This window comes from Arvicola amphibius, chromosome 6 (genome assembly GCF_903992535.2).
Source record: "Arvicola amphibius chromosome 6, mArvAmp1.2, whole genome shotgun sequence".
NCBI classification, from domain to species: domain Eukaryota; kingdom Metazoa; phylum Chordata; class Mammalia; order Rodentia; family Cricetidae; genus Arvicola; species Arvicola amphibius.
In genome coordinates, this window is record NC_052052.2 from 144,997,984 (window position 1) to 145,019,157 (window position 21,174).

At 44.0% G+C, this 21,174-nt stretch overlaps 2 protein-coding genes across 2 annotated transcripts in view; one reads left to right on the forward strand and one right to left on the reverse strand.

The window, feature by feature from the left end:
• Positions 1-9,726, forward strand: part of LOC119816415 (centromere protein P) — a 206,149-nt gene extending 196,423 nt beyond the window's left edge. The window contains exons 6-8 of the mRNA XM_038333036.1: positions 7,120-7,199; positions 8,134-8,225; positions 8,598-9,726. Coding sequence (XP_038188964.1) covers positions 7,120-7,199; positions 8,134-8,225; positions 8,598-8,725 — 300 coding nt within the window. The 3' untranslated portion in view covers positions 8,726-9,726. The remainder of the gene's footprint in view (positions 1-7,119; positions 7,200-8,133; positions 8,226-8,597) is intronic.
• A 957-nt stretch (positions 9,727-10,683) lies between these two features.
• Positions 10,684-21,174, reverse strand: part of Ippk (inositol-pentakisphosphate 2-kinase) — a 45,289-nt gene continuing 34,798 nt past the window's right edge. Inside the window, exons 12-13 of the mRNA XM_038335245.1 lie at positions 16,328-16,407; positions 10,684-12,148 (exon numbers count right to left, since the gene is read on the reverse strand). Of these exons, the coding sequence (XP_038191173.1) occupies positions 11,923-12,148; positions 16,328-16,407 (306 nt within the window). The 3' untranslated portion in view covers positions 10,684-11,922. The remainder of the gene's footprint in view (positions 12,149-16,327; positions 16,408-21,174) is intronic.

Below are 21,174 nucleotides of genomic sequence, written 5' to 3' on the forward strand. Positions count from 1 at the left end.
TCTAGGTCATGAACAAGGGACTGGATGCTGCTACGGTTAGGAAGAAAGGTGGAGAGCCAGCCCCCAAGGCAGAAACATCAGAAACAGAACGCCTCTCCTGGCAGCCCTCAGAGTGGTTGCTATTGCTTCTGGGTGCGGTAGTAGAGCCAGAATGACCCACAGGTGCCAGCTGCTACACCTAAGCCATCAAGATGTAATATAGGGTTTGTGTTGGGGTCTGAAGGGACCAAGGAAAGGGGACACTGGGCAGCTGAGACATTGGAAGGGGACATGTTCTGACTTGAGCAGTGCACAGTGAGTGTCCTTGAGGGAAGACGGTGTGCAGGGTGAGGAAGAGTATGAAGGCAGCAGTCCTGTCCACATGCAGCTTGTCAACTCAAAACCATTTCAGATTAAACGACAGCTGCCACTAATGGTTTAAAAGTGATTTTTCAAAGTTACCCAGCCAACAAATGACTAAGATGGGAACCAAGGCCCATGATCACTGGCCTCCTAGGATCCCAGCAGTCACCATGGCCTAAGTGGGACTCTATCAAAACTCCATTATCAGTCATCTTGACTGCGGTTTAAATCTGCATTTGCTTTCTAGCCAGGGAAGCTCCTTTCCTGCCATATTCTTACTTGGTTACCTTTATCCTTTGTTGGTTATTTAAAAGTGGATTGTTTGTCCTTCGTTTTGAGACAGTGCCAGTCCAGGCTAGCATTAAACATGCAATCCAGGTGGTAGGAAGGCTAAGATTATAATAGGTGTGTATCACTACATCCAGCTGTTGATCCAGCAGTTGTAGTTTTGTTGTTTTTGTTTTTCAAGACAAGGTTTCTCTGTGTAGCCCTGGCTGTCTTGGAACTAACTCTGTAGTTCAGGCTGGCTTTGAACTCAGAAGTCTGCCTGCCTCTACCTCCTGAGTGCTGAGATTAAAGATGTATGCCACCACTGCCCAGCATAAATGTTCTTTACACATCTTCTTGTTAATAATTTCACTCAGTCTAAGGCAGCCCTGCCTTTAGGATGACTTTTTAAGAGTTTCCAGTTGTGATGAAACCAGCTTACCAGAGACAATTTTATGTCTCCTGTACTCACTGCTGTTCACTTTGTAACTGATACATCTCTGGCTAGATCTTCTCCCATGGCTCCTTAGGTATACATCTGACTCACCCATTCATTTAAACTTTTGTGTAAGTATAGTGTGAGGCAGGCACTGAGATTCCTTTTTATATGAAGATGCTCCGTCCTAGCATCAGTCCCTGAGAAATCAAGAGAGTATTGACCATAGAGCACGTGTCTCTTTGTAAAAGGCCAGCTTTCAAAATAGCGAGTGACTGAAATGTAAACAGAGCCAGAACAATAAAAAGGAAGCAAAAGGACTCAACAATTGGTTCTGGAATGGTTTACAGGCCAGAGGATAAAGTTGGTCTCCTTTCTCATAGAACATAACAAAAGTTTGCCAAAGAGCTAATTTTTAGAATCTATCTATCTACCTATCTATCTATCTATCTATCTATCTGGCCTTGGGAATGGTGCATTTGGTAAAGTACTTGTTGTACAAGTATGAGGACCCAGAACACACATTCTTTTAAAACTGTGGTGGCACACGCCTTTAATCCCAGCATTTGGGAGGCAGAGACCAGCCTGAACTACAGGATTAGTTCCAGGACACCCAGGGCTACACAAAAATACCCTGTCCATGAAACATCTGCATTTGCAACTCTAGGTCTAGGGAATCTGGATGCCCTCTCCTGACCTACATGGACATCAGGCATGCATGGGGCAAAACACCCATACACATAAATAAAAAAATAAATAAATCTTTTTTAAAAGCCAGGTGGTGGTAGCGCACACCTTTAATCCCAGCACTCGGGAGGCAGAGACAGGAGTCCGAGTTCGAGGCCAGCCTGGTTTACAGAATGAGTACTAGGACAGGCCCCAAAGCTACAGAGAAACCCTGTCTTGAAAATAAATAAACAAAGAAATAAATGATTAAAATAAAATAAAAAGTTGCACATGTGTGCTAGCGTACACTTATAATCTCAGCACTGTGGAAGCAAAAACAACAGGATCCCTGGAGCCTGCTTGCCAGCACAGCTAGCTAGCTAAATGGCGATCACTAAGTCTCAGTGAGACTCTGCCTCAATAAACAGGGTGTGGAAAGTACATGCATGTACTTTTTGTGTGTGTTTGAGTACATGCATGCCACAGTCCACAGCTTTCAGAAGTCAGTTCTCTCTACCGTTCTTTCTCTGAATCCCAGAGATAGAAGTTTTGAGTGTTAAGGCTGGAAAGATGAGTACAGTGGGTACAGATACCTGACTTCAATCAAGTTACACTGCTAAAGAAAGCAGGGCAGGATCTGGTGGTGCAAAAAGGAAGGCTGGAGATAATTCTTATGAACATGTACTCACTCCATACGTGGATACTAGCTGTAAAGCAAAGGATAAAGAGCCTATATCACGATCCTGAGAAGCTAAGTAACAAGGTAAACCCTAAGAGAAACATATATAGATCCCCCTGGGAAGGGGCAATAGACAAGATATCCTGACAAAATTGGGAGCATGGAAGTAGGGGGAGAAGGGGAAGGGGGAGAACTTGAGGGAAGGGGATAGTCAAGATGGGAGAAGGGCAGAGACCAAGTGCAGGGATAGAGATCTTTTGATTGAGGGAGCCATTATGGGGCTAGAGCGATAATTTGAGTGTCTTATATCTGAGAAGTGACTCTAGAATATTGCCTCACAGCTGATAGGAAGCCTATAATTATTTCAAAGAATGTTTGGTAGGTAATAGTTGGCAAAGATGTAAAGAAATCAAAACCTAGCTGCTAAAGGAATAGAAAAGGAAATCCTCGACCAGTAAAGTTTGGTAGCTCCTCCAGTGGCTAACAATGCAATCATGACTTGGCAGTTTTCCTGAGGTGTATAACTAAGAGAAATGAAATTAGATGTTCACACAAGATGCATACAAGAAGCTGGAGAGATGATGGTTCAGTGGTTAAAAGTGTGTAGTGCTCTTTTAGAGGACCTAGCAGTCCTATCAGATGACTCAAAACTACCTGTAACTCCAGCCTTCACAGGTACCTACATCCATACATATGAGTAAACACACACATCACTTGAACTAAATAAACCCCTTTAATCCCAAAGGCAGGCTGATCTGTGAGTTCAAGGCCAACCTGGTGTATATAATGATTAGTTCCAGGCCAGACAGAGCTACAGTATGAAACCCTGCTTCTAAATAATAATGATAGATCAAGACATGGGAGACCTTTAATCACTCTGGAAGCTGAGACAAACGGATATCTCTGAGTATGAGGCCATCATAATCTACATAGTGAATTCCAGGGCAGCCAGGACTATATAGACTCTGGGGGAAAAAAAAGTAATGGTAATGTTTAGACCATGAATGTGCTCATAGTATTACTTCCAGTAGGCCAGTGGTAAAAACAAACCATGTATCTATCTATTGGTTAATAAACAGATACATTGTAGTAATTTAATATAATATTAACTGGCTATTTAAGGTAGTATGGTAGGCCTTGAAAATACATTAAATAAAAAGCCTGTCACCAAAAAAAAAAAAAAAAAAGTTCATACTATAGGGTTCTACTTGTCTAAAATGTCCAGAACAGGAAATCGGTAACAGAAAATATGTTAGTGTTTACCTAATTCTGTGCTGGGGACAACACCTAAAGGCACAGAGTAATGAATTCTTTACAGAGAATTCTTTCTTTACAGAGAATGTATTCTTTACAGAGTAATGAAAAAATTTGGGAACTAGAAAATGGTATAGTTTGTACTACCTTGGACATATACTAAAATTGTGTGCTCTAGTTTTAATAGGCAATATTTGTGCATTTTGATGAATTATGATTTAATCATTCAGTTGTTCAGGCATAATCTTTTGAATCAAGATGAACTGACATCTGTGGATGCCCAAATTGTCCATGGAAAATTGCTATTGGCTTCTACGGAAACATAGCAGAGGGGAGGTGGTGGTGTAACTCTTCTACAGTGTTGAGCCAGTGTGGCTGCAGCACAGCACAGGCAGCCTTACAAAGCTCTGTTAAAATATAGTTCGTTAGCCGGGCGGTGGTGGCGCACGCCTTTAATCCCAGCACTTAGGAGGCAGAGGCAGGCGGATCTCTGTGAGTTCGAGACCAGCCTGGTCTACAAGAGCTAGTTCCAGCTAGTTCTAAAAAAGCTGCAGAGAAACCCTGTCTCGAAAAACCAAAAAAAAAAAATATAGATAGATAGATAGATAGATAGATAGATAGATAGATAGATAGATAGATAGATAGATAGATAGTTCGTCTACACTCCAGTCAGCCAGTGCCTCAGTACCCTGGGTGTGAAATGGCTGGATGGCCAGCACCCCACCCTGTCTCTATCATAAACACCAGGGTTTTGCTTTGTTTTTCCATGCAAATTCCACCATATGGCAGCCAGCTGAGTAAACAGACTCAACATTCCTCAGTGGCACTCAGGCCCAGCACTCCTGAAGAGCTTGGGGCCCTGGAGTGGAAGCACAAGAGCCAGCTGGTTAGTATGCATGAGGCCCCTCTAATAGCCACCTCCATAACTCAGCCTTCCCCAGACAGGCTTCTATTATCCTCTATACAGCAGAGCTTCTGGTGACATGCAAAACACACCTATGCACTAGACAGAGCATGTCCAAGATTGGCCTTCCAGAGCCGGGACAGGTGTTTCCCATGTCTGGGCCTTGGCTTTATTGATGGAAAAAATGTGTTGCTTCCAGATCGGGTGGATGGTTTCTGATGAACATTTTTATTGTCTTACTCCTCCCTGCCTACTTAGTCCTTCATTATCAAAGTCAAATACAGTGAATCTCAATTTTCCTGTCACTCTTAAAACTAGCTGATTGCAGTTGGGAGGTCACAGTGCATACCTTTAATCCCTGTGCACTGAGAAGAGGCAGAGCCAGGTAGATTTCAAGTTGTAGACCAGGCCAGCCTGGTCTACAAAGTGAGTTCCAGGACAGCCAGGGCTACACAGAGAAACCCTGTCTGGACAAACAATAAAAACAAAAACTAGCTGGTCTCCATCTTCAGGATCACTTTACATAGTTTGATCATTTATCACCGCTCTTCTGCTGTCCCCTCAAAAGTCTCCTACGCCTTTGTCATTAAGAATGGCACTTCTGGAGCTGGAGAGATGACTCAGGGTAAAAGCACTGGCCACTCTTCCAAAGGACCCAGATTCAGTTCCCCGCACCCACATGGCAGCTCCCAACTGTCTACAACTCCAATTCTAGAGGATCCGGCACCTCACACAGACCAGTTGTTAAACTGGTAAAACACCAATTTACATAAAAAAATTATTTAAGGGGGAAAAAGAATGGCCCTTGTATTAGTGATTGTAATAAGGCTGCTGCTCTTGGGGTCTACTCAGGCTGTCAGCTTTTAATTCCTTTCCACTCTTCACTTTGTTCTAGAGTTAATCAGGCAAAGAATAAAGCTAGCTAAATGCAGCAACCTTAACTTATATGGAAGAAGTTTTTGCAGTCCCAGCTTTCCAGAAACACGTTTGAATGTCTGCCCTCTGCCTGATGTCAGTATTGCTGTCTACATTATAAAAGCTAAGAGTATACTTTTTAGTGAAAGCATCTAATTTGAGTCTTCCTTTTACTCATGTGGCAGAGGGGCCTACGGAATGGAGATCAGCTCCTTCCTGCTTGGAGGCCAAGCCTCAGGCCCCAACTTGGAGACAGCCCAAGCCCCAGTACTCCCTTGAGCCTCATGTGCTGCTGCCAAACACAGCCTGGAAGCTGAACTGCCACGTTCACACACAACTCCTTTACGTTCCTCAAACAGTTGTTATTAATTTAGAAGAGCCTGAGGTTTAAACATCAACCAACACTTTCCACGGAAATCACTTAGGTATACATTTTTCTCCTAAAAACTTGTCTTGCTGAAATTAGTAATTATCTGTAAAGTACACCAGTCCACCCCAGCTTTGGTGTCTGGATGTGGTCTCTGTTGGTGGCTGCATGCATAGATGCTGGCGGCTTTGGCTTGCCATGCCAGAAGTGGCTTACCCAAAAGTAGTCTTCTCTTAAGGGTTGTAATACATCTTTGTCCCCATGAAACCTTATTTGATGGACCCAGACTGCTTTAATCCAGCCAGTCTCTACAGTCCTAGAAGGATCTGCCCCAAGTCCCAGCCCTAGCCTATGGTAACAATGGCTCTCTGTCTGCCCCGGGAACAGCTGCTGCACCTTACAGTCCTCGCTTGACTTAGGTATCACCTGGGAAGCATCTCTTCTTCAGGTACTGAGGGGACACATGGAAGACCCTTTCCAAAGGTGGTCTTGAGACCTAAAATCTCATGATGAGGGCAACTTCAAGTTTGTTCTTCATCCTCTAACCCTATAGTCTCTTCACAGGAGCAGACAAAAAGGGCCACTGCTATGTACATCAGTTATATCTGTCTTTCATTCAAATACCTGGAAAACAAACTTTGTTGTCATGGTGATTGATATAAATGAATATATCAGTTCTAATATGCTAGAGCCTCCTAGGTTTTGCTGTGGAAAACTAGCATGCAGATATGTCCAGAACAGTCATACTAAGGAAATCATACCTACCTAGACATTAACAGTGCAGCCAGGGAGCCTGATACCTCCACTACAGTATGGGCAGTTGGGTGGGGCCTGGCTCATGTTAAGGATTCGAGCAGAAGCTTATCTGGGTGAGTTGTGAGGATGGACAGGTTGGTGCATCTGCTGAAGCAGGGTAGCACTCAGTACCCACATGAGCCTCAACTCAAAAGGCTTTGCTGACACAGAATAAGTCTCCATTATACAAAGCCCTTTAGACACTTGCTTAAGGGCTGTGGTGCTCAAGCACCTAAGGCAAGGAGTCATCCCAAAGTGGTAGGCAGGTGGAAACAGAATGAAATTGAAAATGAAGCTATACAGTGATATTGTGAGATCTCAGGAAAGGGATAGCCATGAGCTCCTGGGGTGGCAGAATAGGTAAGGACAGGAGTGGTCACCAGCGAACAGCACATATAACACTTTCATCTCAGGCTTCAGAATGTTTCTCCTGGCTTTCAGGATGCTATTTCTTCTAGATGGATCAGACTGTAAGCTTTTATTTTCACATGCAGGAGAAGTATCCAGATAGTGTGTACCTCTCAGAGGGCACCTGTTCCCACTGCATGGAGATCCGCAGTACCAGACAGCCAGGGTAAGTCTGTGCAGCAGGAGGTTCTGGGACCAGAACTGTCCATAAGAGAGGCTAAGAAAGTACCTAAGGAAGACTAAAGAGTATCCCATGGATAAATGGGTGAATCACAGCAGATACCCAACAGTGGGCAGATGGACTGCTGTGTAGCCATGAAGGGAGAGCTAAGGTGGGAAGGAGTGCAGGGCTGGAGGAGCTAAATGCTGGCCTTGGGCAGCAAGAGGCATTTCTCCTCAGGGCCTTTGTATATGTATAGCCAAGAAGGAAGAGGTGTGTGTGTGTATGTGTATCTGCTGGTATGACAGAGGCAGAAGCAGGAAGCCAGAGGTCACCAGAGCCTCAGTGAAGCCAAAATAAATAGGTGCAGTTCTACACTGGGCACCTAAGACTCTTGGCAGCACTCGCCCACAGCCACTGTCACTCCTGCTTTCCTGCTTACAAATGTGCCTGTATGTTCCTCAGGACCTAGATCCTTACACAGGCTGCTGGAGCTGGCCTTTGTCATGGGGTTGTAGTTCACTTCTCATGCCTCATCCTCTAGTGTGGAGTTCTGACTGTATTCCTCGGGTCCTGAGGGTTTGGGCTTTTCATTTCTGTTTCTCCTGCCATATGGCACATGGGCTGCTCCTAGAATAAGAAAATCCCAACCATGAAGAAAGCGTGTGCAGATTTCTAACCATTTCAGATCATTTCCCAGGAACATCCTGTTGCCTGTCCCATTACTTATCACATTGGTGTTTGTCATAGTGTGGGTACAAAGTGTCTTGCTGTGGCTCAAGTTTCCAAACTGTCCCACAGAACTATCAGACGCTTTCCTCACACGGCTTCCTCTGTGGGGAGAAGTTTTTAGGAGAAGGTGATCCTGGTCAACAGAAACCATATGCTCAGAGACTAATCTTTCCAAATTCCAAAAGGACCAAACATTGCCTTTTTCCAGGTTTGAACTGGTGATTGTTTGGAAGATACAAATAGATGAGGAAGGGAAGGTTTTTCCGAAGCTGGATCTTCTCACCAAAGTCCCAGAGCGAGGTAGGACTCCATGTGTACAGACCCCCTTTCCGGAAGACTTCTCACTATACCCAGCAAAGCCACCTCAGTGTCTTATCTGGGTTTACATGGGAAGAATCAAAAGTTGAAACTGTCATTAATGTACTTTGTAGATCACCTTTTGATATACTTCAATCAGTAACCACCAAACAGCACATGAGGACTACTGTCCTGAAGCCTTGCAGATGTGTGGAGCAAGGCATTTTCTCTGCCTCAAGTTACTGGTGACAGTACTCTTTGGTCTTCTCCACCCTTTCTCTAGTGCATCCCACTGTGTGGCTATTGAGGGGGAAAAAACTTATTATCATTAGACAGGCACTATAAGGTTTCTTACCAGGTGTGTTTTCTTCACAGCCCTGAAGCTGGACAATAACAAGATCATAGAAACTGCTCCTCTGAGTTTCCGAAGCCTACTAGGAGTACTTGGAATTGAAGCTGCTCTTGACAGTCTGATAAAATTGCTTTGTGTAGAAAATGACTAGTTCCCTGCTGGCAAGCATGTAGGAATAAGATGCTCAGCTGAGGAACATGTGATCTATGTTAAGTATGAACATTTGCTCTTTTTCCAAGGAGAAACCACATCCTTCAAACATGCTTTTGTGTGCTCTAGTGGTACATTACACAGAACTCTCATAGCATAGAAATAAAGCTTTTCGGATATGTTAAAAAAGCAACATGCATAGTGCTTTGAACAAGTAAGTTTAACATTTGAGAACATGTTCCAAAAATGGCTGTCCATTCTCAAACAAGTGTAGAATAGCTATGCCTCCAACTTCATATCAAGATGGCCCAAGGCAGCATGGGACACGGTCCAGTCCAAAGCCACCCACCTTGTCTGCATAGCAACATCTCCCAGAAGTCCTGACGCTCCTCCTGGTTCCTACAAAAGTAGGACTGTTTGACAGTGATGACTGCATTGTTCCTTTCACTGGGAACTTCACTGAAGACACACCCGCAGTCTGAGTGTGGCACAGGACTTATAACACCAGCACACAACAGCAACCCAAGTTTAAAGCCCGCCCTGGCTACATAGTGAGCCACTGTCTCGGAAAACAAAGGCTAAAATATACCTCTATAGTAGAACAGTTGCCTAACATGGACAAGGCCCTAGCTCCAGGCCCCAGCACCACAAAAGAACTACCCAGTCTAAGGCTGTATCATGTCAGACACAGAACTAACATTTGGTGAGTGCCTTCATTACCTGTTGTTATGCTGCCAACATGACGGGTTAGTGTGAGCATCCTGAACTAAGCAGAGCACGTCAGAACATGATTAGACAGGGCAATGGTGGCACATGCTTTTAACCTAAACAGATACAAAAGAAAAAAGAAGGCAGAGTCGAAGAGCTGCCGGGAGCGGATGGAGAAGCAAGATGTAAAGTAACAAGCCACGAGTCTCATGGTAAGATATAAACTAATAGAAATAGGTAATTTGAGATGGGCAGTGTTGGCGCACGCCTTTAATCCCAGCACTCAGGAGGCAGAGGCAGGCCGATCTCTGTGAGTTCTATTCGAGGTCAGCCTGGTATACAAGAGCTAGTTCCAGGACCGCCTCTAAAACTACGGGGAAGGAGGGAGGGAGGGAGGGAGGAAGGGAGGGAGGGAGGGAGGAAGGAAGGAAGGAAGGAAGGAAGGAAGAAGAGCCTGAGCTAACAAGCCAAACAGCTTATAATTAATATTAAGTAAGCCTCAGAGTGGTTATTAGGGAACTGGTAGACAGGAGAGAAACTCCAGTTACAGATCTGTGAGTTCAAGGCCATCCTGGTCTACAAAGCAAGTTCTAAGACAGCTAGGACTGTTATACAGAGAAACCCTGTCTCAAAAAATAAATGGGCGGTGGTGGCACGTCTTTAATCCCAGCACTCAGGAGGCAGAGGCAGGCGGATCTCTGTGAGTTCGAGGCCAAAAAAAAAAAGGAAAAGAAAAATAAATAAGCAAGTAAAAAAGAACATGGTTGAGTCCTGCCCACATCGGCAAGGTGCTCCATCCGTGTTCTTTACCCCAGGAGAGGTTGTTTGTTTCTATCACCTATCTATGTTGTTTAGCCTCTTGCTAAATAGTAATTCTCCAAGAGAGACTAGTGTTTCAACAGTAAAGTTTCGTGCCCTGAGAGCCTGGGACCCACCGATACCTGAGATCAGTACTGTGGTTTCAGGCATAACACCTCCAACCACACTCATGCGCGCACACACATGGCTAGTCTACCTCCAAACCAGTCAACACTGATTCAAAACAAAACTTAAGGCTGCTTTTTACCCCTGCACATCTAGAGTCATGAGAACATGACCTTCAAGCACATGACTCAAGTGAAGGCTATAAGCACATATCCTAGCATACACCAGTCAAAAGAAAGTCAAGGATCCAAAAGTACAAGTGTCTTTACCTGAGTGTTCAATAGTTAGAATATTAAGACAGAATTTAATAAATTCTATAGGAGGTCGCTTGATCAAACAAGTATAATTCTCAAATTATCACAAAATTTACCACAAAAATTTACAATCAGCAAAATATTTTCTTCATTTTTCATGTAGCATTTTCATACAGTTCCATGGTTTTTACTACTATGTTACAATAAGCCTTCATTTGTCTTTCAAAAGGATGATATAAATAATCAGTCTGTACAGCCTACCATAGGATTAAAAAAAAAAAAATGAAACCAAAACTCCCAATGATTTCATAGCAGCCAGGCACACTTTTGGTGACCCTAATAAGAATCCTCAGTGCCAGCCAGGAGCCTTCTATAGCCCTGATGAAAACAGCAAGGCCCTAGACCCACATACCCAACATGCCCCAGAGCTAACCCTAGGGATGAATGTGGCTTAGGAGGAAGGCAACCTTGTTCCTCAACCACCCAAGACACCAGAGTGCCAGGAGAATCCAGGCTATCAGGCACACCCACCCAGCCAACCACAGCAGCTCTGAGTTACAGCTCTGCTTCCAGCCTCTACAGCAGCAATTTCAGGTAGGAAAGAACGCCTCAGCTCCCCCTAGAGTTAAAATCATAATGAAGAATTTAAAAAACAACAAAAAAGCAATGCTCATGCGAGTGGTGTCCATCCTGACCTGAGTCTTATGTTCCCTGCTGCTGCCCCTTTACAAAGCCATGGGCTTCAGTAACTCCACAGGGACCTGAGTCTAAACCACTCAGAACCGATGTCAACACTAACCCCTGACTGCTCTGCAGCAGGGAACCACCCAATGCCTGTGTTGATGTGTGACTTGCATTGAAAATGTAACCAGTTAACAGCTGGGAAAGTTCCAGTAGTATCCATGTTTTCTTGAAAATCCAAACAGTAAGATACTCGTGACAATTCAAGTTTTTTATGTCAAGAGTCTGGTGGTAGGAGATCCAAACCTTGGGTCTTAATAATAAGGCTTTTTGCATTAGAGAATTAGACGTGAGCTCTGCTTGGAAGAACTATCCAGGATGTTTTCCTGGGGTTTAACGGACACTTCCACTCTAAGAAAACAGATGGCTTGCTGGGACACAGCACTCACGTCCTACATTCCTTGTCCTAGAAGACTCTAGTGCTCCTCTATTCCTTGTCTCTGAGAGGCAGTCTAACCTCAGCAGGGGTTAAAAGCAAAAACATTCACAGCCAAGTCACCCAACACAACCAAAAATAGCTCTGTCATTCAACTTTCACATTCAAGTTTCAAAGACACCGCAGAGGAAAAAGTTAGACCTTGTGGAGAACTAATGTGCAATCTTCATGTTCCTTGAACCGAGTCGACCTCACAGTGTCATCTTTGGCATGCACAGTCTTTGAGTAATAGTTGACAATCTTGCTGTCCAGTTTATACTGGTGAGGAATGCTCTCATAGGGCTTGAGGTCGAGGTCCAGTACAGACACAGAGAAGGCCAGCCGGGACCTTGATGAAGGGATAACAGGCCTCTGGTCAGAGCTGCAAGTAACAAGAGAATTTCAGATTATACAGACCCTTAGGCCCTCCCAGCCCAGCTTTCAGAGCACCCATTCTATGTCTGTATGCATCTACTGTCTGGGCAGCTTCAAACACTAGCACAGGTAAGTAAGTGACTGCTAGGCCACAGGCCAGCACACTATGTCTGGGAAGAAGGCTTAAAAGAACCAAAGGTGGAAAAGCCATTATGTGGAATGCGTGAGTGATATTCCCCATGTTCCAGTGGTATTAACGAATGCTGGAAAAGTCACTTTATTGTGAGCCAAGTATTACAAAACCTAAGAAAAAGTAAAGAGTAGATCAGGCTGTGCAGCAGCCAGCTGGATGGCTGCTGAGAACAGACCCTCTTTATGTGCTTTCCCATTGCTGCTGAGAATCAGTTCCTTCGTGCTTTTCACATTTGGAGAGCAAACAGTTCTGTGTTAACTCTCAAGTCACATCTTCAGTGCTTTTTTTCCTCAGGGCCTTTGTTGATTTTATAAACATCAGAAAGTCATGTGCCTATAACAATATGAGCACTGACTTGAAAACCTTTTCAGAATAACTTTAAACCTGATACTGAGGTTGCAGTGTATCCAACTGTTCTGAAAACACAATACATAGCATTCATACTCCTGCCTGAATGGCATCTAATCCCAGGCTGGCACAAGAGAACTGTTGGGGAGTTCTGGTTCCTCCATGCTCACTACTCTTGTACACTTAGAAATCATTAAAAACAAGACAGACAAAATGAGCTTCAAAAACTTCTGAGTTGGAAGAACAAACACTGACATACATGGGCCTGTTCTAAAGTACACTAAAGCCTTGATCCTCATTTGTTGCTCCAGAATCCTGTTTATAGGGAAAAAAATGAATTTGACAACTGACCACAAGCTCCAAAACAGTCAAGGACACAGGCCAGTGTACGTACACTAGCCCCTTAACACTGAAAAGTCTTGTCTCCTTCAGACTGAATGGCTAAAACTCAGCAAAAGCCAGGGCACAGTCTACTGCCATGACCACATCCCTATCCCTGTAGTAGCCCTGGAAACTGGTACTGGAATGATCTGGGGGCTGGAGCTGCTGTCTTCTCCTTGATAGCTGTTCTCTAAGACACTAACCAGATTTGAGAGAGGCTAGGAGATACACAGTGAAGCCAAAGCTCATGTTTGTAATAGACTTGGCAGGGTTTAGGGACAAGTAGCAACGAGAACTTCCCTGGTAGTTCCAAACTCTTCAAAAGCCTGGAGCAACAGGAAGGCAATAGAAACAAATACCAACCACAGAAGCTTGTGGACTATACATTGAAATTCAGGGATATAAATTCAGCCTTCGGTTTACTGTACATCTTAGGATGAACTCAGTCCTAATTTATCTCTGGTTTTCCTGAATGTTATTTTCTGGAGCCAGGTACAATTCTGGGTAGCACAGCACCACCTTCCTCAAAGAAGGCTGATGCCTGTGTATATTCTCCAAAGTAAAATTGGGGGTGGGGAGAACATCTAGCCCTTCAAATTCTCTGTAGCTCTTTCCACAGGCAGACAAGCACAACAGTAGGGGTACCTTGGAGTGCCCTGTTGCCATCCCCCTAGCTCCTTTGCTCCTGGCTTAAGTGGATCTGGACCACCAACTTTGAGCCTCCTGATACATGGGCCCTAATGTCTGGCCTTGAGACCTGACCTTAGCAGGTAAGGCAGCCTCCAAGGGCGGGGCCCATTCTTCCTCTTCAGAATCCTCTGCAAAAACAAGTCAGAATTTCCCAGTCTGCCATCTCTCTTCAAATTGGTCACCAAATTCTCAATTTCCATAAAATAGGTATGAGGAGGCATAATGCCAAATGGCAAAGCTTTTCAAACTTTCAAAAACTAAACATTTCACATTTTAAAATTAAATAAGATTGAATCAGTGTTCATGAAGCACTTAAAAATGGAAACGATTTTTTACCTAATTTTCTTTTTCATCTTGGACTTTAAACTGAATTCATTTTATCAGTGTATTTGTTGTGATATAAGATAAACTAACAAGCCTGACAATGGGCTCAGGATGAGATGCTAAGAGATCAAATATTAATACAAAATTATATCATCATGACTCAACCATATTATTTGTACACTGTTTTCAAATTTTTAAATCAAAATTATGCTGCAAGACATTTCCTAGATTCTAGCAATGAGAATTTGAGAAGCAGAGTCAGAGACAAAGTTATGCTGGGTCACACACTGGGAAGGTGGGCAAGTCCGCATTAAGCATCCTTGATTGTTAACTCCTTGCCAGATTAAAAAGGCAAAAGTGAGAGGCTAATCAGATCGAGCATGTCTACTATGGCCAACTATGTACCTCTGAGAGTCTATTTCCTAGCTGTGATGGTATTTCAGTCTTGTTTTATTTTAAGCATAAAAGTGAGAATCTTTCTGTCTCTGGAAAAGGGAGCAGATGCAGTACTTGGTGGCTGGTGATTCTGAGCCTCCAGCCATCTGGACACACATCCCTCTGCCCCCACAGCAAATGTTGATTTCTACTGAGCAGTCGAGTCAGGGTGTGGAAAAGGAACCTGGCCTTCAGCTTTCCTCAAATGAAACAATTGTGGACCACACACATAGACACATTCGTGCTAGAGGGGATGAGTCACATGTGTATCCTTCAGGTGCCCTGAACTTCCCAGCTCTTAACCTTTGAATCAGCTTCCACCTGAGCACCCTGCACTCAGCACCTTTCCTTTCCCAGCTGCATCCTTGGCCAGGCTTGGGAACAGCTCTCCTCTAGCACAGACCTGTAGTCTACTGAAGGGCTCCTCACAGCTAAGCTCGGGATCTGTCTTAGGGAGGACAGGAGCTTATAACTAACCAGAGCCGTTGCCTTCAGCCCTAAGTGGCCCTTCACATACAACACCAGACAGTACAGCACTGTCTGTGCCCTGCCAGAGAACCTTACTGGGAAACACAAAGCTCAGAAACATCAGAAAGATGATCACCTAACCCAGGAACACAGGTCAGATGTGGAGGATTCCAGAGAAGTCTGTAGGTTTGGCATTCGTGAAGATCAATGCTGAAGGTGCTACAAGACGAAGAGGCTCAGCATGAATCACTAAAAGCTAGGGGAGGTGACAACAACTAGCCAAACATTTGTGGGGGGAGAGATGGCAAACATGCTGGTTATTCAGAAGAGGAACAAGAATACACTGAGAGGTTTTAAAATGGCAGTAACAGCTGTGAAAGTTAGTACGCTCTGCAATCTGTAAAGGTTCAAGCACTTAAGACTAAATGGAGCCTGCGCTTCCTCATAAAGAAACTGGCCACATTATTTACACTACTACTGGGTTACTAGAGTTTTTTCTTATGAAACAATAATGAACATTTCAATTTAATAGAGATATAATAATAATCATTTTAAGGAAAAGTCTTATTATCCATAAATGCCCGTAATTAAATCACAAGTTTCTAGAGAATAAGAGTTAATAATAAATAAGCTCCCATCCAGCCGGGCATGGTTGCGCACACCTGTAATCCCAGTATTCTGAAGGCAGAGGTAGAATCTTTATGAGTTTAAGGCCAACCTGGTCCAGAAAGTGAGTTCCAGGACAGCCAGGGCTACACAGAGAAACTCTGTCTCAAAATATTCCCCCCAAGCCGGGCGGTGGTGGCGCACGCCTTTAATCCCAGCACTCGGGAGGCAGAGGCAGGCGGATCTCTGTGAGTTCGAGGCCAGCCTGGTCTACAAGAGCTAGTTCCAGGACAGGCTCTAAAAAAGCTGCAGAGAAACCCTGTCTCGAAAAACCAAAAAAAAAAAAAAAAAAAAAAACAAAAAAAACATTCCCCCCAACACACACACACCCTCGCCACACACACATGCAAAAACACCCATCCTTCAGGAAAAAAAAAAAAATGAAGCCCTTTGAGAGCAACTCTAACAAAGATATAGTAGCCCCAAGCCAGGCTGTGGAGGCACATGTCTTTAGCCCCAGCTCTGGAGAGGCAGAGGCAGGTGGATCTCTGTGAGCTTGAGGCCAGTCTGGTCTACAAGAGCTAGTTCCAGGGCTGTGACATAGGGATACTCTGTCTCGAAAAAAAAAAAAAAAAAAAAGAGTAGCCCCATCAGGCAGGGTTTCCAAATAAGGGAGCCTCTTTGTCATCATTGTTCCACAAAATCATTAGACAAGGAAGGTGTCATGCAATGGTTCCTCACCTTGTGCCCTGTAAGTACGGGGAGAGCGCGATCATGATGGAACAGTCCTTGGCGGTCATGGCTACCCGGTACTGCTGCACCTGCGGGGGAGAGAGGGCAGCTCCGAGTCACAAGGCCTCTCCACCAAACAGACGGTGAAGTTAGGAGAATGGCTGACACACAGTGGGAAACAGTCCCCGTGACAATACACAATACACACACCAGCCTCCACCGTATCCTTTCACCTCTTCCTGCAAGCTGGGGTGTGGACCCCAGCTGGATCCCTGAGACTTGTGACCTGCAATCAGAGTTAACCAGTCTATCTTTGGGGAAGGAGGGAAGTGGAAAGTTGCCTCAGCTTTTCCATATGTTGACTACACTTGCGTATTCAGCAGCATTCACTATCTTCTAGAAGATGCATGCAGTGTATTTGGGGAAATGGTGATTATAGCCAATATTGGACACATTCTAGGGCTGTGAATCTATTAATTCTGCATCCTCAGCTTGCAGTGAGGTATCCCACTGCACAAAGAGAAAACCAAAGGCAGAACTGCCAGGTGATGACGGGGCTGGACCAAGCACAGGTGCATGCTTCTGAACTAGCTCTTCCACAGAACAAGACAAGCAAATTCAGTTCTGCATTATAAACCTGCCCAGAAACCCCAGTACCAATACTACACATGTGAGAGGCACATGGAGAGACCAAAGAGAGTGTCCACCATGGTCACACAAGTTGAGGCAGTTTTCAATCCCCTCTGTTTGTTGGACCTTGGAACATCTTTGTTTTAGATTGAACAGCTACTACTTTTACACTTACATGAAAGGACCTGGCTTTACATGTCATCACTGGCCCTAGCATCTGACCTGATGACAGAAAGGACGCTCTTTCTCCCTCTGAACCATTTCCTCTGGTTTTGCAGAAGCAGGAGGTGTTACACTGGGAAGGTCTCAGGTTGCACTTCCCTGAGGCAGGGAGGGGAAGGGGCAGCATAACCCACACCAGGCCTGCTGGCTGTTCTGGGCCTTAAGAACCTAGAAGCAAGAGACACCCAGCTCCCATCCGCACATCCTCCAGTTAGCAAAGAAATTTGTAATTTCATGATACATAGCAAGATGTCCAGTCAAAAAGTATACTGGGTGACTGTGTGTCACCTTGACACAAGCCATAGAGTCATCAGAAGAAGGAGCCTCAGCTGAGGAAATGCCTTGAGATGCAGCTGTAAAGCATTTTCTCATTTAGTGATCAGTTGGGGAGGACCCAGTCCATGGTGGGTGGTGCCATTCCTGGCTGGTGGTCCTGGGTTCTGTAAGAAGGCAGGCTGAGCAAGCCATGGGAAGCAAGCCAATAAGCAGCATCCGCCCATGGCCTCTCCATCAGCCCCTTCTCCAGGATCCTGCCCTGTTTGAGTTCCTGTCCTGACTTCCTTCAATGATGAACAGCAATGCTGAAATGGAAGTTAATAAAAGGGTTTATTAACCCTTTCCTCCCCCGCTTGCTCTTTGGTCATGGTGTTTTGTTGCAGCAGTAGAAACCCTAATTAAGACAAAAAGGAAGACGTCAATATAAAATGCCCTGAAGGCATAGCCAGTCTAAGGAGGTACAGAACAAAAAAGCCATGAGACAGTCTGAAAACCTAAACAACTATCAAGAACTTTACATGAAACAGGCATAATCCAAATGCTAAGGATGGCCGATCTGATGATCACAGGGAGAATGTCTAAGTCCTAGCCACTTTGGTGGTTTACACATACAATCCCAGAATTTGGTCAGAAGGGTCAGGAACTCAAATCACCCTCTGCAACAACAGTGAATTTCAGGCCAGGCTGGACTCCATCTTTTATGTCTGTGGGTGCTTTGTCTGCATGTTGTGCAGTGCATGAGGAGGCCAAAAAAGCATCAGATTCCCAGGAAGTAAAGTTACAGATAGTTGTGAGCCACCATATGGGTACTGGGAGTTGAACCAGGGTCCTCTCTAAGAATAGCCAGTGTTCTTTAACTGCTGAGCCATCTCTCCAGCCTTGACAAACAAATATTAAATATTTACATATTGTGTGTATGTGTGTGTCTATATATGAAAAGGTATTGTTGCTACAAATCAAAGAAATGAAATTATAACTGTTCTTCAGTGCAGAGGAGGGATGTGCACGTGTATCTCAGACACAAAACCAAGGAGTGATACTTTCACTTAGAGTATTGTTCAAGTAGGTTACTGAGCCAATTCAGTGGCAATAGCCAACTAGAAAATCTGGATGGGATATCAGAAATCTCTGGAGACACTGCTGACAAGACAGAGGCAACAGACTTTGGGTCTGTTTTCCAAAGGAAGGTCAACCTTCAAGCTGACAGGACAGGAACCACATAAGCCCTCTCTTAGTGTGCACACTGCTGCTCCATTCAGATTCACACTCTGAGCCCAAGCTGGCAGGCCTTCCCAGGAACTGCAGCCTTTCAGAGGATCAACCCCAAAACTGGGTCACAGTGACACCAGCCTGCCAGTCCTCTTGGCAGAGACACACCTATTATTCTCTTTGGAAAGACAATGCGAGGCAGCAAGTATTTCTAAAATAATTGCACAAATACAATTTCTGACACACAAGTAAAAATATGCAGGCACAAGACAGGATAACATGAATAAAAGCCAGCAAAAAAGCCATGTGAGAACCTAAACTGCCCTAAAGAAATAACTATTTTGTAAAAAGAGCTACAACTGAACAACAACAGCAGAGCCGATGCACACAAAGGGACTCCAGCTGTTGATGCACACAAAGGGACTCCAGCTGCTGAGGTGCCAGACACACATGCTGCTCCACTCAAAGAATCAGACCAAACAACTTCTGAGAACTGGAAACCATAAAAAATGAGCCATTTAAATGTTTTAGCAAAACAACATTAAGCATTCATCGGATTAACTAGCAGGTGTGACAGTGAACAGGGTGGAGTAACTACAAGGGCAGTGAAACTGACCAGTTAGTAAGCTAGGACCCGGTGGCCAGGGGTGTACGCATCCTCCACTGTGTTCCCTGCAGCAGCAACTCCCACAGTTTGTTTTCTGAGACGTGTTAACACTAATTACCCACAAAGATAGGAACTGGGCAAAGAAAGGTAACAACTTAGGGGCTAAGACTAAAGAGAAGAAATTGAGAGGAGAAAAAGCTACCAGGAATTGCTAAAATAGAAGAATCAAAATACCCAGAATGTAGCATGGAAAGGAACAGAGTCATACAATACAGAGCAGAAGGTTAACATGACATACAGAGAATCTATCTAGCACATATGTGACTTCTAGAAGAGATAGAAACAAGTCTGTCAAAGTTAGGCCCTGTCTCAAATTTTAAGTCTAAGTAACGGAGAGAGTGTCAGGATAGATTTTTTTGCTTTTATAAGTAATGTGTGTGTCTGTGTAGCTATGTGAGTATATGCACACATGTGTGGAAGTGTTCTCAGGAAAAAAACCGGCAACGGACTCAAAAGAGCTGGAATTAGAGGTGGTTGTGAGCATCCATTCATCCTGAAGTAGATGCTGGGAACTGAACCTAAGTATTCTCCAGGGAAAGCAAGGGCTCTTCACCAATGACACATCTCTCCAGCTCCTATATTTACCAATACTTATTACTAATACAATAATAAAATAATAACTAATTAATGCAATGTTAATCCATCTATCTAGCACCCAGAATATTTTTAAACAAAAAACAAATTATAGGGGCTGGCAAGGTGGCTCGGTGGTTAAGTTTGGTTCTCAGCACCCACATTAGGTGGCTCACAACCACCTGGAACTCCAGTTCCAGGAGGTCCAACACCCCTGGCCTCTGGGCACCTGCACACACATGGATGGTGTACGTGCTCACAAATAATATTTTAAAAAACCATTTTTATGTCTACTCAATGACGTAAAGAATATGCAAAAAGATGGAAAAGGCATATTATGCACAAGAATCTAGAGAAGTGCCAGGTGGTGGTGGCGCACACCATTCATCCAGCACTTGGGAAGCAGAGGCAGGCAGATCTCTGAGTTTGAGGCCATCCTAGTCTATAAAGTGAGTTTCAGGACAGCCAGGACTACACAGAAAAACAGCCTCAAAAAAAAAAAAATCTAGAGAAGTTCTATTATGTCAGAAAAAGGAAAATTGAAGGTGAAAAGTATATCCAAAGATAAAAAGCCACTTGAAATTATAAATGACAATTGAAACATACTTAATTCTAATGCTGAGGGCACCTAAAACTATACCTCATACAGTGAAGAAGGAAATCCTCAATCCACCCATTCATGGATCACTGCAAAATAAGAACATGCAGCTATACTTACACAATACAGTCAGGGACCCAAGGTGTAACTTGCTAAGTGAACCCCAAGGTTATTTTATCTTGCAAAAGAATCCTAAACCAAACTTACAGTTTATGGTTAGACTGAATCAAACGCTGTAACCTCAGTTTTTCCATAAACAGCTCTTGACTGCACAGGCAAGTCATGCAGTTGTTAAGTATGACATAGCACTGATAGGAAATGTGTGTGCATCTTTGCAGACTGTATTTCCTCTGGGAAAGACTTTTCTACTTTTAATATAATTAAGCCATAACAGTTTCACGCTGTGGAAAGGATGAAAAGGTTCATTTTAAGAGATTATATAGTATGAACTTTCACATTTATGGTGAATCATCTAACTTTACCAGTGTTTTAGTAAGTTTTCTTTTGGGGTGTTGGAGGGTGGCAATGGGGAGGGGTAGTACTGATTTAGGGGTTTTAACTCTGAAATTTGAAAACAGGGTAATTGTTGGCTATGGTACTTACTAGTTTTGTAGTAATGTTTTGCTAGCCTGACTTTCCTTACTGGCTTTTGTGTCCATGGTCCCTGGTGACTGTTACTCT